At 41.1% G+C, this 15,124-nt stretch overlaps 1 protein-coding gene across 3 annotated transcripts in view; it reads left to right on the forward strand.

The window, feature by feature from the left end:
• The first annotated feature begins 9,638 nt into the window (after positions 1-9,638).
• LOC149452032 (uncharacterized) overlaps positions 9,639-15,124 on the forward strand; it is a 206,678-nt gene continuing 201,192 nt past the window's right edge. For 2 of the 3 annotated variants that reach the window (XM_089689859.1, XM_089689857.1), the window contains exon 1: positions 9,639-10,014. Coding sequence is in view for 1 of the 3 variants with exons in the window: in XM_089689857.1 (XP_089545983.1) it covers positions 9,981-10,014 (34 nt within the window). In the remaining 2 variants the exon portion in view is untranslated. The remainder of the gene's footprint in view (positions 10,015-15,124) is intronic. The other variant, XM_089689858.1, reaches the window with a different exon arrangement.

The raw sequence follows: 15,124 nt of genomic DNA on the forward strand, positions 1-15,124 counted from the left end.
CAATCCTTGTCGACAGTGTGTTACCAATTGTTTTCTTGGTGACTGTGGTCCCAGCTGCCTGGAAATCATTGAAAAGATCCTCACGTGTAGTTCTCAGATGATTCCTCACTGTTCTCATGATCACTGACTCTCCACAAGGTGAGATCATGCATGGTGCACCAGACCTAGGAAGACTGACAGTTGTTTTGTGTTTCTTTCATTTGCTAATGTTTGCACCAACTGTTAGCTTCTCACCAAGCTGCTTTGTGATAGTTTGGTAGCCCAGCCCAGCCTTGTGTAGGTCTACAATCTTGTCCCCGACATCCTTGGACAGCTCTTTGGTTTTTGCCATGGTGGAGAGTTTGGAATCGGATTGTTTGATTAATCCTGTGGACAGATATCTTTTATACAGGTAACAAAATGAAATTAGCAGCACTCCCTTTAAGAGACTGCTTCTAATCTCAGCTTGTTACCTGTATGAAAGAAACTTGGTAGCCAGAAACCCCGTTGAATGATAGGGGATCAAATACTTATTTCCCTCATGAAAATGCAAATCAGTGGATAATTTGTTAGACATGCATTTCTGTTGAATTTTTTGTGAAGGTGTGTTACAATACACCTGCAATTTGATTTTTAGACTGATAATTTCTTCGTGAGTGGGCAAGCATTCAAAATCAGCAGGAGATCAAATACTTATTTCCTTCACTGTGTGTGTGTGTGTGTGTATATATATATATATATATATATATATATATATATATATATATATATATATATATATATATATATATATATATATATATATATATATATATATATATATATAGCCTTTGCTCCCTAGAAAGGTTCCACATGGGGAATGGCTTCAGTAAATTTTCACCCAGTGCAAAGGCTTCATCAGCGACAAACACGAAGTTCATCCGCTCAATGTTTTCATCACAGTTGGGTAGGTTAAGGGTTCCATTCAGCATGCGTTTTTGAAATTCTGTCTGGTCAATAACTCCACCATTAGAATTGCGACCGTTCTTGCCAACGTCAAGGTAGATGAACTCATATTTGGCATTTACCACTGCCTTGTAGTTGAAGTAGGAGCCAGAGTTTGCCATCTATAGCTCCGCCACAGTTGGGAAATTGCCACTGTTCATGGAATTGCCTAGCAACGTCCTTCCACTCTTCAGAATTGCTTGGAAACTGTAGTCAACAAAAGAAAAAAATATTGGTAAAACAATATACACAAACCACTTTAGTGTAGGTATTTTCTAAACTTCATGAAGGGAATTCAGAAAGACATTTTTCATAAAAATACATAAGCATTAATGATTTAGGATCTATAATGTGGCAATTAAGAAATTACTTGTACCTTAATGTATTCATCCTGTAGGACTTTGATGATGGCCCTGCAGGTCTCTGGAATTATTACTCCAAGGGCTTGTGGTGAAATGCCAGTGGTGAATTTCAAATCCTGCAGGCTTCGCCCCATGGCAAGATACCGTAGTGTGGCAATCAAACATTACTCCGCACTGATTGCTTCTCTGAGAATGGTATTCATCTTTGCAATGTGTGGCTTTACTGCAGTCAGGATTTGATTAAAGCAGTTGCCATTCATTCGCAAATAATTTCTAAAATCATCTGATTGTTCTCAAGCAACAATTCTCTCAACAGAGACATGTGGGAATACAGGTCACGCCATAGTAGCCATTTCTTGAATCACAGCTTCCTATTTGTCTTTTTCCTCTGTTAGGCCAGAATTCCAAAAACCATAATGGCAATTGCAGTATTTTCAGAACATTCAGATACAGTATCCATGACTATTCCAAAAATTCGTCACCAAAGATCAGTCGACGGGGTATAACAAATATGGCACTGAAAGGTGCGGCTACAGGGTCACACGTACATTATATCATTTCCACAGCTACGCTATGACGTTCGTACGCAATACCTTTTATCGTACAATATTTTTCTCATGCATAAAAGCACATCACTTTCGACCAGCTACGTACAATCAATGATAACCGGACGATCGATCATCCGATTTTCTTATAGTGTGTACGGGGCATAAGACAAAGCACAAGGAACATAACCACTGACTGACCTTAAACACTCAAACGCACCCAGTGGAAGCAGAGCCCAAAACTCCACCCCAACAGTACTCTGACCCCACACACCTAGGATCCAGAGCACAAGACAGGCCCCCAGCCACTAGGGGGGGGGGAAAAAGGAGAAGGAAAAAAAAAAAAAAAAAAAAAAAATAAAAAAAAAAAAACACAAGAAGAAGAAGAAGAACACAGTGCCCCAAAGAAAAGCAGTGTAATACAGTTTGCCCATAGGAAGCTCTCTCTTACCTGGGCTTTGCTGGTGTCTATGTCTGTCCCTCGGAGCTGCAGTTACTCCCGACTCCTCCATAGCAGAGCCTGCAGCGATCCATGTGGCTGTGTCTCCTGGTCCCAGTGTCCTGGAACACTGCTGCGCTGGTCCAGGACCACAAATAGGCACTGGCTGGGTCCTGTCCCCTCTCCCTGCATCCGGAACTGACGCTGCCCAGGGCTACAAGCTACCCAGCGGTACCGAGCACTGAAAAACAAAAAAAAAAAAAAAACCCAGAGGCCCCCTATCTTGCCAGAGGAAACAATACCTGGGGACTGTGGGGAGAGGCCTCCAATTTGGAGTCTAAGTGGGTGTGTGTTTCCTGCGAGAGGAGGAGGAGCTGCGTCCTCTCATGTGCTGTCCTGAAAGACGTTTTGAGAAAATGCTGCTGCTACTAAATGTCTTACGCTGTTCATACACTTTTTTTTATTATTTCAGGTACTTGTATAGCGCTGTCAATTTATGCAGCACTTTACACATATATTATACATTCACATCAGTCACTAACCCGCAAAGGGTGTACAATCTAAGGTCCCTAACTCACATTCATACATACACATACTAGGGCCAATTTAGACAGGAGCCAAATAACCTACTGCTTATGTCTTTGGAGTGTGGGAGGAAACTGGAGTACCCGCAGGAAACCCACGCAGGCACAGGAAGAACATGCAAACTCCAGGCAGGCGGTGCTGCCGTTGGGATACGAACCAATGACCCTATGCTACCAGGCAGAAATGCTAACCATTTAGCCACTGTGCTGCCATAATGATTTTCGAACGCAAATATTTGTATGACAATTCTTTGTACATTCGATCAAGGGACAAATGTCATCCGCAAATTTCACTTTCACCATTCAATTTTAAAATCAATGTAATTTTTGAACAAAAACTACATGAACGTTTGTTCGATTGAGAAAGTTCTCTATTCGGCACCTTAAAATTTTCCCGTCACCGTGGTAGAAAATAAACATCAATTTAACCGCATTAACAATATAATCAAATGAACATTCTTAACTTAAATCTTCTAATGAAAAATTTGTGTATGGTCAGCATAAATGACAGAAAGCAAGGTAGTCAGGGGTGTGGAAATTATTTTTAAAAACTACTTGTCCAGGGACTAAATAGGTGTCCCAGCCTACTTGTCCCTCATGATAATCAACTTATACATCTGATAAAAAATATACATTTTAACCAAAACCATATTTAAATCTGCTTTAAGTAATGTCTGGGACTTTTAAAAACAAAAAGCTTTATGGCGACTTAAACGTTTAATATTTAACATTGTGCTCTTTATCTCCTCCTCCCCTCCCTGCCTCCAGCACTGCACCCAGGAACTAGCAGGCAGGTGAGAGACCTTGAAGTGATGAGCAATGATTGGGTGTTTGTCAGGAAAGGAGAGTGTTGGGCTTATCTTTTATCCCTTTCGATGCCAGCCGTTTTTCCTTTTTTTTGCACACGTTTAAAAAAATCATTTAAGGCCTGAAGATTACACAAAACTCCAAAACATTATATATTGGGAAAGCAGACACCCTAGAGACAAAAAAAGTGGTAGTTCCAATTTTTTATGTCACACAATATTATCACAAAGGTCTAAGTAATGCAAAACAGGGTGGATTTGATTTAAATCAAACTGATTTAAATCACGACTTAAATCACTAGTCAGTAAGGCTTGATTTAAATCATAGTTTTCTACATAGACTAATTCTTGCTGGTATAACTTTAATATGAAAGTAGATGAAGATTTTTAGAATAACTTTTCATATTAGTTTTTTTTATCCCCAGTTTAATAGGTTAATCATTCATATTTGGACAACTTTTCTATTGTACTTAGGAAGTAGAAAAATAATCATTACCTTAATAATAACAATTTAAATAGATTTATTCAACTGAAACAATAACATTACAGCATATGTTATTTGCTTAAACATCCATGTTTGTTAATTTGGCTAAACAAAATATATATATTTTAAGAAACAGACTGTCAGCCCCTTCCTCCTCACACTTAGTTTCACTTTCTTCTTGTGCAGATCTATTCCACTCCAAACAATCAGAAAAATATTGTTTCTATTCTATTCACTGAACTTCTTGAAACTTAGCACTGAAGGGGTTGATTCTGTATTCATAGGTTTGTAGAAGTTAGGATTAAGGTCTTTTTCTTAACTCTGTTCATGTTATAACATTTTTGCTGTGAAGAAGAGGCATGTGATCTCCGCTGAGTCAAATTCAGTTTTGAGAACTGCAAAGTAAACCAAGCATCTGTGATATCTTGTAGGCAGAGAAACTGCCCAATAATCTTACAAAAACCTCTGGAAGAGCATGACATTGTGAATGGATTAATGGAATTGATTTACCAAAAAAATTAAACATATACAGCCTTATTCGACATAATTAAAAAACTAAATCTTTATTTCATGATGGAATAACCTTTGGATGGTAATATATTTTCCTCAAAAAGCATTTTATTCAAAAAAATCCGATTTAAATTAAAAAAAAAAAAAAAAAAAAAAAAAAAGGATTTTTTTTATTTTTTTTTTAAAAATCATTGATTTTTATCCACCCTGATGCAAAATGTCAGTATAAAATAATTTTAGGGCACAAAAGGCAAAAAATTATCCAATATTTTGTAAAAAATAAAAGACAAGGTTGCATCAAGTAAATAAATATCCAACATGTCAAACCTTAAATTTGCAAGCATTCCTGAAATGGCAAACAAACTAAACGCAGGCCATAGATGGGTCGTTTATCGGCTCAATTTTCGTCCGCACAAAGAAAAAAAAAAAAAAAAAACGGACGATATTCACACTGTTAGTGGGGCCAGCCCATCGGCCTTCTTTCGCGGATCTTCTCGTTTATTTTTATCAGTCATGCTGGAAAATCCACAAAAAACGGGCGTTTTTCGTGGACATCGGTGGCAGCATTGGCAACGACCGATTTTTCGTTTATCGGCTGACAATTCATCCGATAAACGACCCGTCTATGGCCAGCCTTAGTAACCCTAAATTTTCTATAGGCGACACTTTTAAAGCCCCTTATAGGTCATCAGTTTAGCTTTACGGAGGAGGTCTGGTGCTAGATATATTTCTCTCATTCTGGCAGGCTCGGCGATATGTAACATGTGTATCGCAATCTTCATTTTCATGCGTAGGCACCCCAACGTGTGCTTTTATGTTTGTACATGCATACATATGTGGAGTGGGGGGCCTTGAAAAATTGTGGGGGTTATATACTTGGGTAAAACTAACTTATTAAAAATAAAACACTACTTTTTATTTTCATTACATAGGGGACAAAGTCCACTGTTTGGTAACAGGTTCTCTTTTTTGATACATCCAGGGTCTAAGACACCCTGCATCTCTCCCCTGTACTACACTGGACACATTGCACTGCATTACATTCTATCCCAGCCTCGATGGCCGGGAATCTGTCAACGGGGACCTCGATGGCCGGGAATCTGTCAACGGGGACCCAGAAGCGACATCACATCACTCCCGGGTCAGGACAAGAAGGGGAGGCGCGCTCTCCTCCCACCCCTATACCTGCCAGCACCCACTGAACAGGTCCCGGGGTTGGGGGGGTGCGGAGGCTGGCAACATAGTGGGCTGTGTGGAAGCAATCGGGCAGCAGTGCTGCCGCCAGAATGCTTCCACCTGACAGGTGAACCCTGCTGCTTACCAGCAGGGCTAAAAGTTATTAAAAAAAAAAAACCTGCTCGGAGCCCAGAATGTTCAATTCATATCAACATGTCCCAGGCGTCAGGCGATATGAACTGAACATCCCTGGAAGCTCATATCAAGTCTATGACAAGAGGAGTCTGTCATGCATATTATATTACAGTCCTGTCTCAATCTGCAAAACAGAGTTTTTTTTGTTTTTCTTTGAATACAAAGTTTGATTTCAGAGTCTGTATATGTACCAGATTCAACCTCTAATAGTATATACATTTCTTCTGTCCGCTATTCTTAGAGGGGATTAAATAGTTTGTTTCCCAACCATATAGCTGGTTAGTGGTATTTACCACTGCATATGGATATTCAAGAATAAAATTGTCTCTTTTTAAATTTTACATATTAACTACATTATACACAATTCTTTGAGGTTTTTAATCAATAAAAATATTAAAATCAGCCAACTAATAAATTATGAAAATAACCATTATCTGTAGCCCTACAAATTATTTACAGTCAGGAATTAACCAAGCCATTATAATGCTGCAGGAAAACTGGCAGAGCGATTGGAGCAAGCAGCTTTGCGTACACTGTCACAGAACAGAGAACTGATCACCCCAAAGTAAAACTAAAAAAATAAAAATTGCCTTAAGTTATGGAAGCATGGAAAGGGATTAAAGGAGAAGTATAGGATGGGTTAAATATTTAGCAGAGATTACCATCATCACAAATCAGCTGTTCTTTCCTACCTCCTTTTGAGTTTCCAGAAGGTGCACTGCATCTTTCATGTAGCTCCCAGTAACAGTCCATCTGGAGTTTGAAAGTTTAGAGAGGAGGATACTACTTCAGCAATCCACTCTGTCCCTCCTCTGGAAGTTGTAGATGAGCTTCCTGCAAGGGCACACATCCAAGCAGCAAACTAGAGCAAGCATGTCTGTCACATGCCTCGGTTTCCATAGTGTCACACAGAAAACAGAGGCTGTCTGGCAGTATAACCACTGTGCTGCCCAATTTACTGCTTAGACAGAAGTGTCATATACATGTCTGGATCTCAGGTTGTTAGGGAGAGCTTCTCCTTCCCCAGATTTCAGTTTCACCCCCTCTTCCTTCTGTGGTCACTGGCTGCTGAGCTGCTCCTCTCAGCCTGTCACTGCACACAGGCTGCAGTGTGGGGAGCTCCTCCTTCCCACACTGCAGCTACAGAATTCTCTTAGCTTGGATTTGTGATGTGTATACAGACACAGCCCATCCCTGTCCCCTTTTTATATAGAGAGCCTGCATGTGCACACTATATTTACCGACACAGCCTCCTCATCTGTACACTATATAGCTGCAGATATCAGAGGAGAGGAAAGGGGAGTGGATCCCTTCCCAAAGGTATTTAGCTCAATTTTAACAGAAATTGTGCACTTTTGAGAGATCTGGAAAGATTTTATTTTAGGTATTAGCAGCCCACATAAAACAGGTGTAAACTTAAAAAAAAAGGAAACCTATACTTATCTTTTAAAACACCTGTCCCTTTTTATTGAGGTCTGTGCCCTGCTAAAGTTATTCACTATTTGTCCTGTTTACCATTATCATTGAAAGTGAAAGTAAAAGAAATTCCCTACTTCTGCCTTGTCCCCAGAAAAGTAATAGAGAATCTTTCAAACAAGACACCAATTCTTGACCTGCGGGTCCCTAAGAAAGTCCCTTAATTTGCAGGGATTTCCATTCACTTCCTGTTTGGCTATGGGACAGGAAACTAAGCAAAATTCTCTGCAATGGGACACAGACAGTGGGAAAAAAAAATGACACGGGTTATAAGGGTTATATCCCTTGCTCTATCCAAAAAAAAAAAAGTTTTGCCTATAGTTCTACTTTCACAAACAGGCTTACAACACATTTGCTAGTTAAAACAGAGCTCCAGCCAAGTCTGAAAAAATACTAGTAAGCAGCTACAAAAACTGTAGCTGCTGACTTATAAAACACAGCCACTCACCCATCCTATGATCCAGCGGTGTGTTAACACCAGCTGGGTTCGCTAGCCATCCTCTCTTAAGTGTGAAATCTTAAGTGTGGGTACACAGCTGTGACAGCTTGCAGCTTTAGAGCTGATTCACACGTGGGCGGTAGGGATTGAAGCTTGGGTTTCACAGCTAATTGATACAGTGGTTGCTCACAGGTTCAGGACAGGATTAGCTCAGGATCCTATCTTGTTCACAAATATGCAGTTTAGAAATGGTTCCCATAGAAGTCAATAGCCTTTAATCTGCACCTGAACCAGACTGCACTGCTCAGAAATCGGACATGAATCACAAGTGAGGTACCTACTGCGCATTTAGAGCTGCACCTTGTGAATGATCCTGTAGTCTTCAGGAACCTGTCACGTCCCAGAAGACTGCAGGGAGAGAGGACAACTTCCACTAGGAGAACAGCGTGGAAATGGGGGCGGGTCAAAATCGAGTATCAGTTCTGAAAGGTGCCAATTCATCATGGGGAGCTGGGGACCAATCCTTAAAGTGAAACTTCCTCTATTGGGTGAGCTCCACTTTAAGAGCAGCATCTGCTCCATTTTTGATGTTTAGAAGACTGGTGCACGCATTGTGCTAAATCAATTCACAACTAATTTAGTTTTCTCCACAAAGCAATGGATTAAGATGAAAGCAAAATTTCAGCTCAAGCCTCTACTTGCCAACCTAAGTTGCTTACACTATCAAGAAATTCTGAGTACGGTCACTATAATCCAACCTTTTTCAACCAGGGTGCCTTAATGTTTCTTCAGGTGTGCCTTGGTACAGTGTCTAAATATTGCCCAAACTTGTATACAAGCCAACAAGCCTGCCTTTTAGTTACACAAAGCCTCCGGCATCCTGACTACATTAGTAGATAAGGATGATGTCAGGTGCCTGCACAGCATCCTTGTTTCACCCTCTCCTGCCCCTCTCAGTCAGTACTGGGGTCATATTAGCTCAGTGATGGATAAAATCTGAGGGAGAAGAGAAACACTCTACTAGTCAGTGCTAGAGTGTTAGTGTATTTGCTGTCCTATGTTCATGGATGTTGCTGCATTATATAAACATTTAGAATGTATTTGTACAAATTACAATGGGGTGCCTCAGGACTGCCCATAATTTTAGAGGATGCCTTGTCTAAAATAAAACAAAACAACTGAGAAATACTGCTATAAACTATACAAGGTGCTAATTTTGTACACCATTGATATTTTTTTAAAAAAAGGAGTAAACTCTAGGGCAAAACAGCTACAAAAGTATGACGAACAAGTCACGGAAGACGCACACAATCCTAACACGAGGGCACGGACTCACCAGGAACCACCAGGTGTGACTCTTCCCCCTGCAGGAGAAAACACGGGAGAAGTTAAACAGATAGCACCTGCTCCGAGACTCTTCTTGCCAGCAGGTACCCGATTAGCAAGGGGTCGCCGAGCTGTCACTCCAAGTTGAGAACGGGGAGACGGGAACATAACTGCAATGTTTAGCACAGCTCCCGCCAAACAAGTCAGAATGCAATAAAACCTTTGCGTCACACAAGCGGCCACTTATAATGACGTCCAAAGCAAGCGTCAGCAGCGCCTGTGAGTCTATGTAAATGATAGCATAGTGTGTTGGGCGGCATCGGTTAAATTGTGCGACCTCTAGAGAACAGACCAAACAAGGGAGAATTGAGTACAGTAGACGTATCCTCCGGCAGTAAATTACGTGTTTCTGTCAGGGTAAACGTTACGGCAGTATCATAAACTGAAAGCAGCTCTGCGTCATAGGTTATTTTGTTAGCTATAATATATATGTGTTATACTACAGTTCCTCCTCGTTTTAGGCTATGAACTCAGGCCAGCCCCTTCAGTTATGACCTGTACAACCCGTGACTGTCGGGGGTGGGGCTACATTGCTGAGTGGCTAACGCAGAAGGAGAGCACCAGTACGAGGTATGGAGGAAAACAAAATGGAGCGAGAGATGGGAAGATAAGCAAATGGATAATAAAGGGAGGACGTATGGGGCTCGAGGTGGGAATTAATAAAGAATCGGATTTTTATGTGTTTAGGAAACTGTGCGTGCAAGCAGCATCTAAACGTGTGTGTTTGTATAGGAAATTGAGGCAGGCATGTGTGCATGCATTATGTCGCTGGTAATGAAGCGGATAAGACCATCCTTCCTGAAACCCAGAATGGCTGTGGATTTAAAGTGGTATTATACCCAAAAGCAAACCTTTATTATATTTAAGTTTACAAATTCTTAGATGTGATGGCTGCATTCGTTTATATGGCTTTCTTTCTATAATCCAGTTAGCAAGTTGTTCTTTCTCAGCAGAACAAACTCTCCCACAAATATATCAGTGTTGAGACAGACCATTTACCACTGATGGGTGCTTACAAAGATCAGATTTTATTTGTGTAAAACCTTTATCCCAAAAGCAAAAAAAATGGCTGCAGTAACTGCATGTGTGAGCTGAAGTTTGGCTTCAAGTGGTTGTAAAGGCTCAAGGTTTTTTACCTTCATGCGTTCTATGCATGAAGGTAAAAAAATCTGTGTGCCTCAGTCTCCCTAATACTTATCTGAGCCCTGTCGTGATCCAGCAATGTGCAGGAGGGTTTCAACTCTCTGAAAACTATCTTCATTGGCTGAGACAGCACCTGGAGCCATTGGTTCCCACTGCAGTCAATGACAGCCAGTGAAAGAGAGGGGGCAGGGCTAAGTCATGACACTGTGTGTGAATGGACACGCCAAGCATCGGTTCGGGAGCCGCCTTCGCAAGCTGCTTACTTTGGGGGGAGGGGCCAGGACTGCCCACAGGGGGACCCGAGAAGAGGAGGATCGGGGCTGTGCTAAACCACTGCACAGAGTAAGTATAACACGTTTCTTATTAAAATAAAAACTTACTTTAACCGCTTCCTGACTGCCCTATAGCAGAAATACTGCAACAGGGTGGCACAGGTGCGCAAAATCACTTATATATACATGCTTTTGCATTTTCGGATAGGGGGCATGCATGTCCTACCTGCGCCACCATTCGTGGCTGGCAATCACTGGGTCCCGGCTGGTGATTACTCGCCCGCGCCTGGTGATTGCCGAGGATCTCCGACGGGGAGGAGAACTGTGTGTAAACAATACAGTTCTCCCTGTTGGCTTGTGTACACTGCTTTGCACAGCCATCTAAAGCAGTGTGCTTACAGGACAGAGTGAAACAACACACAGTTAACCATTTGATCACCCCTCATGTTATCCCCTTCCTGCCCAATCCCTTTAGTACAGTGTCAGTGCTTTTTTTTCTTTGTTTTTTTTAGCACTGACCACTGTATTGGTGTCACTGGGGATATCAGTGACACCAAGTCAGTTCCCCACAGTGTCAGAATGCCCACCGCAGTGAAAAAAAAAAAAAAAAGCTCAGTATATATACCATTTGTAAACGCCATTTTGGCTTAAACTTATGTCGAAATTTGATATTTTTTTTAATTTTTTTTACTGGACATGTTTAAAAGCAAAACTATCGGTCTTTTTTTCTTTTATAGTGCAAAAAATAAAAAATGCACAGGTGATCAAATACCACCAAAAGAAAGCTCAATTCATGGGGAAAAAAGGACGTAAATTTCATTAGGGTGCAGCGTTGCATGACCGCGCTGGTTATGTAAAGTTATTTTTAACTTCTTCAAAATGTAATTTTACCCATAACAACTTTATAAAAAATATAATTTTTTGGCAAGGAACATACATTCAACAATAATGATTATGCTACCAAAATAAGTATGTGCTGTAAATTGCCTCCAGCATTGTTCCTGTTTCTTCTTGCTGGAGGTTGCCATTTTCTGAAGCTCAGAGCACCTGAGCAGCAGTAAACATTTAGGCTGTCAGCAGATCGACCTCTAGTGTCTCTTATTTATGGCACAGTGCCAAAAAATAGAGGTAACTGAGCATGTGCAGAGCATGGTAAAACAGTGTATTAATGTTAGATAGTATAGATATTATATTTTTAATGTTTTAAATAGCTATACCTGCGAACGGAGCTATACCTGCAAACGGAGCCAGCAGGACTGAATTTTCTGACTAAAGTTCCACTTTGAGGGCCCATTCAGACAGTGCCATTTTCCCGCACCGCATTCCAATTGCACTGTCCTTGCAACCTGCAGTGGGTGTCAGTACAAAGTTGACAACACCCCCAAACACAGGTCGCAAATGCAGCACGTTTGCCTGTAACGTGCAATCTGGTTGCAGTGCGTTTCCAAAAGTAGTGCATGCACTACTTTTGGTACTGTGCAACATCAGCTCATTCAAAATGAATAGGCTGTAAATCACGCTGCACAGAACTGCATGTGAATTGCACAGGAACCACACAGAGTTCCTGTGCGATTCATATGAAGTTCCATATGTGAATGGGCTCTAATTGACAAAGCTGTCTTCCAGAAAAGGCAATGATAGGGTTGAGGCAAACCATTTAACATTGATAGGGGTGCTTACAGGGGTTAGCTTTTATTAATTTATGTACATACTTTTTGCCTGTAGTGAAAAAAAATTGCATGGTGCAACCGCTGTTTACATACTGGCACGGGGTCAACTGCGTGCGTGTTCGGGGGCAAGGGTACTTTTTTGTTTTTTGTTTTTTTTAGTTTTGATTTTTATAAATTATTTTTATATTTTTTTTATCACTTTTAATGCTATCACAGGGAATGCAAATATCCCCTATAACTTCAATGGGCCTTGTAATATATTCTTTTTTGAGAAATCTGGGGTCTATCAAACTCTAGATATCTCCTCTGCCCTTACATTATCTAATCTCACCAAGATCGGCATGATCAGATGCTTTCCCAGTTTACAAATGGCACTGTTTATATCCTGCGAAACTGAAGTGATGAAATGCTCGTAGCTTCAGATTTCTTAGACTGTAGAGATGATTGGCACCATTCCGGTCTCAAATCAGCTCTACGGTCAGCTGGCAGAAACACCAGCTGCATTCTCAGGTTCCCCCAATAGCACGGGACTGCCTGAGAAGGCCGTGAAAGGCAGCGGGGGCAGTGCATCTTCTCCCACTGCTTGCAAAAGCAATCCTGCAGCTAATTAGCCACTAGGATTGCTTTTACATGAAATCCCATAGCCGGATGAAAAAAAAACGATAATAGGATAATGCCTGCACCTGCAGGCATCATTCAGGTATAACTACTCAAAGTCCAGTGATGTACCAGTACGTTGCTGATCCTTGTTGGGTGATTATGCTATGTTTTTGTTTTTTTTTTTGTATGCAGCCTGTGAGCTGAATGAAAAAAAGAGAAGAAATCTCTGCCAGAAAAAGCGTGTGGTTTGCCCACCATTAGAATATACCTCCCTGCATCCGCCCACTTCTAATGGTGGGCACACATGAAATGTGCCAACAAATATTATAAAATATATATGCTGCAGCATATAGGGGTCATCCACCCACTGGCCACCCCAGGCACCCATGCTTCCGCATATATGCTCTTTAACTGCGAATTAAAAATCTCATCCAACAGCGCTGCCCACATTGACTTATGTATATTCTGAGAGCAAGTTCCTGACAGGTCAGTGCTGCAGCTGAAAGCATTCCTGCAAAGAAAACCGCAATGGTTAACAATAAAACAGTAAAATTGTAACAGTAGAACAATAAGAAAAAAAAAAACTATAACTGTTGATTTTTAAAAATTTTTAATTTTTGGGGGGATTTGTACTTTTTATTAATTTTTTTTTTAAACTTTAACTTTTTAAAACAGATTGTAGGATCTCTCCAAATGAGCCAGTTTACTGAATATCTAACATCCTTGAGACCCTGTGTAATTATGTACCCTGATTTGTGCCATGATGTACCCTATACTAATACTCCACTAGTTTGTGGTAGCGACGGAAGCAGTCCTTGAGACAGAGACCAGGTTGGTCATGACAGGAGGAACAAAAAAAGCGGGTGTCACGCCTAATTCCATGTCTGCTACGGACACATCTTTTTGGGGTGTCTTTTGGGTTAGGATACCAGGAATGGCATTGGGAAAATGCCTCTCATGCAGCCTGTTAACTGCATGGGCCGTGATGATCTCTTCCTGTAATTTTAGGAAGGATCCACTTTGTCCAGTTGCTTTGTAAAGCGTTATATAGAGCCAATTGAAATAGACACTTTTTTGTACCAGCGTCTGGCTTTTCGGGAAACCTAAGTACGGCTTCATCATCTGGTCGTTGAAGTCCACCCATCCCATGTTAAGATTATAGTCGTGGACACAGAGGGGCTTCTCAACAACACCAGCTGACATAATTTGGATGGTCGTATCTGCGTGAATGGAAGATAGGACGAAAACATCCCGTTTATCCTTCCACTTCACTGTGAGCAATTCCTTAAGCAGGCTTTTTCTCCCTTTCTAAGACTGGTATATACAAGCCGTTGGGGGATGCCCCGGCGTTTAGGTCACACAGTGCCACATGCGCCAATTCCAAGCTTGTACAAATATCTAAATAGTGGCACGCTTGAATAAAATTTTCCACGTATAATTGGTACCCCATATTGAAGAAGGATGACACCAAGTCCCAAACTATCTTGCCACTACTCCCCATGTAGTCTGGGCATCCGGGGGGCTCCACGTAACTCTTTTTTCCCTCGTAAATCCGAAACTTATATGTATATCCTGTTGCTCTGGTTTTATACATCTTGACCCCATATCTGGCATGTTTGCTTGGGAGAAATAGTTTGAATGCAAGGCTGCCAGAGAAATGAATGAGGGACTCATCAACGCAGATGTTTTGCTGGGGAGTATAGACCTCTGCAAATTTTTGGTGAAGGTGATTTATGAGGGGCCGAATTTTGTGGAGCCGGTCAAATTCAGTGTCACCCCGAGGACGACAGTGTGTGTTGTTGTTGTTGAAATGCATAAAACGCATTATACTCTCATATCTATGCCTGGCCTTGGCAGCAGAGAACATGGGCATATGATAAACTGGGTCTGTGGACCAATACAACCGCAGTTAAGGGTTAGGCCGAAAAAAACCTTAAATTCGGAAACCGTAATGGGTTTCCATGCAAATGGTCTGGCAAGGTTTGAGTCTGGGTTGGCGGTAATAAACTGTTGTACATATAAATTGATTTGATCCACAATCCATACAGATCTTCCGTGAAATACAACTGAATTT

The sequence above is a fragment of the Staurois parvus genome, unplaced genomic scaffold, assembly GCF_062004578.1.
Source record: "Staurois parvus isolate SC_StPar_1 unplaced genomic scaffold, SC_StPar_1.0 ptg000501l, whole genome shotgun sequence".
NCBI classification, from domain to species: Eukaryota; Metazoa; Chordata; class Amphibia; order Anura; family Ranidae; genus Staurois; species Staurois parvus.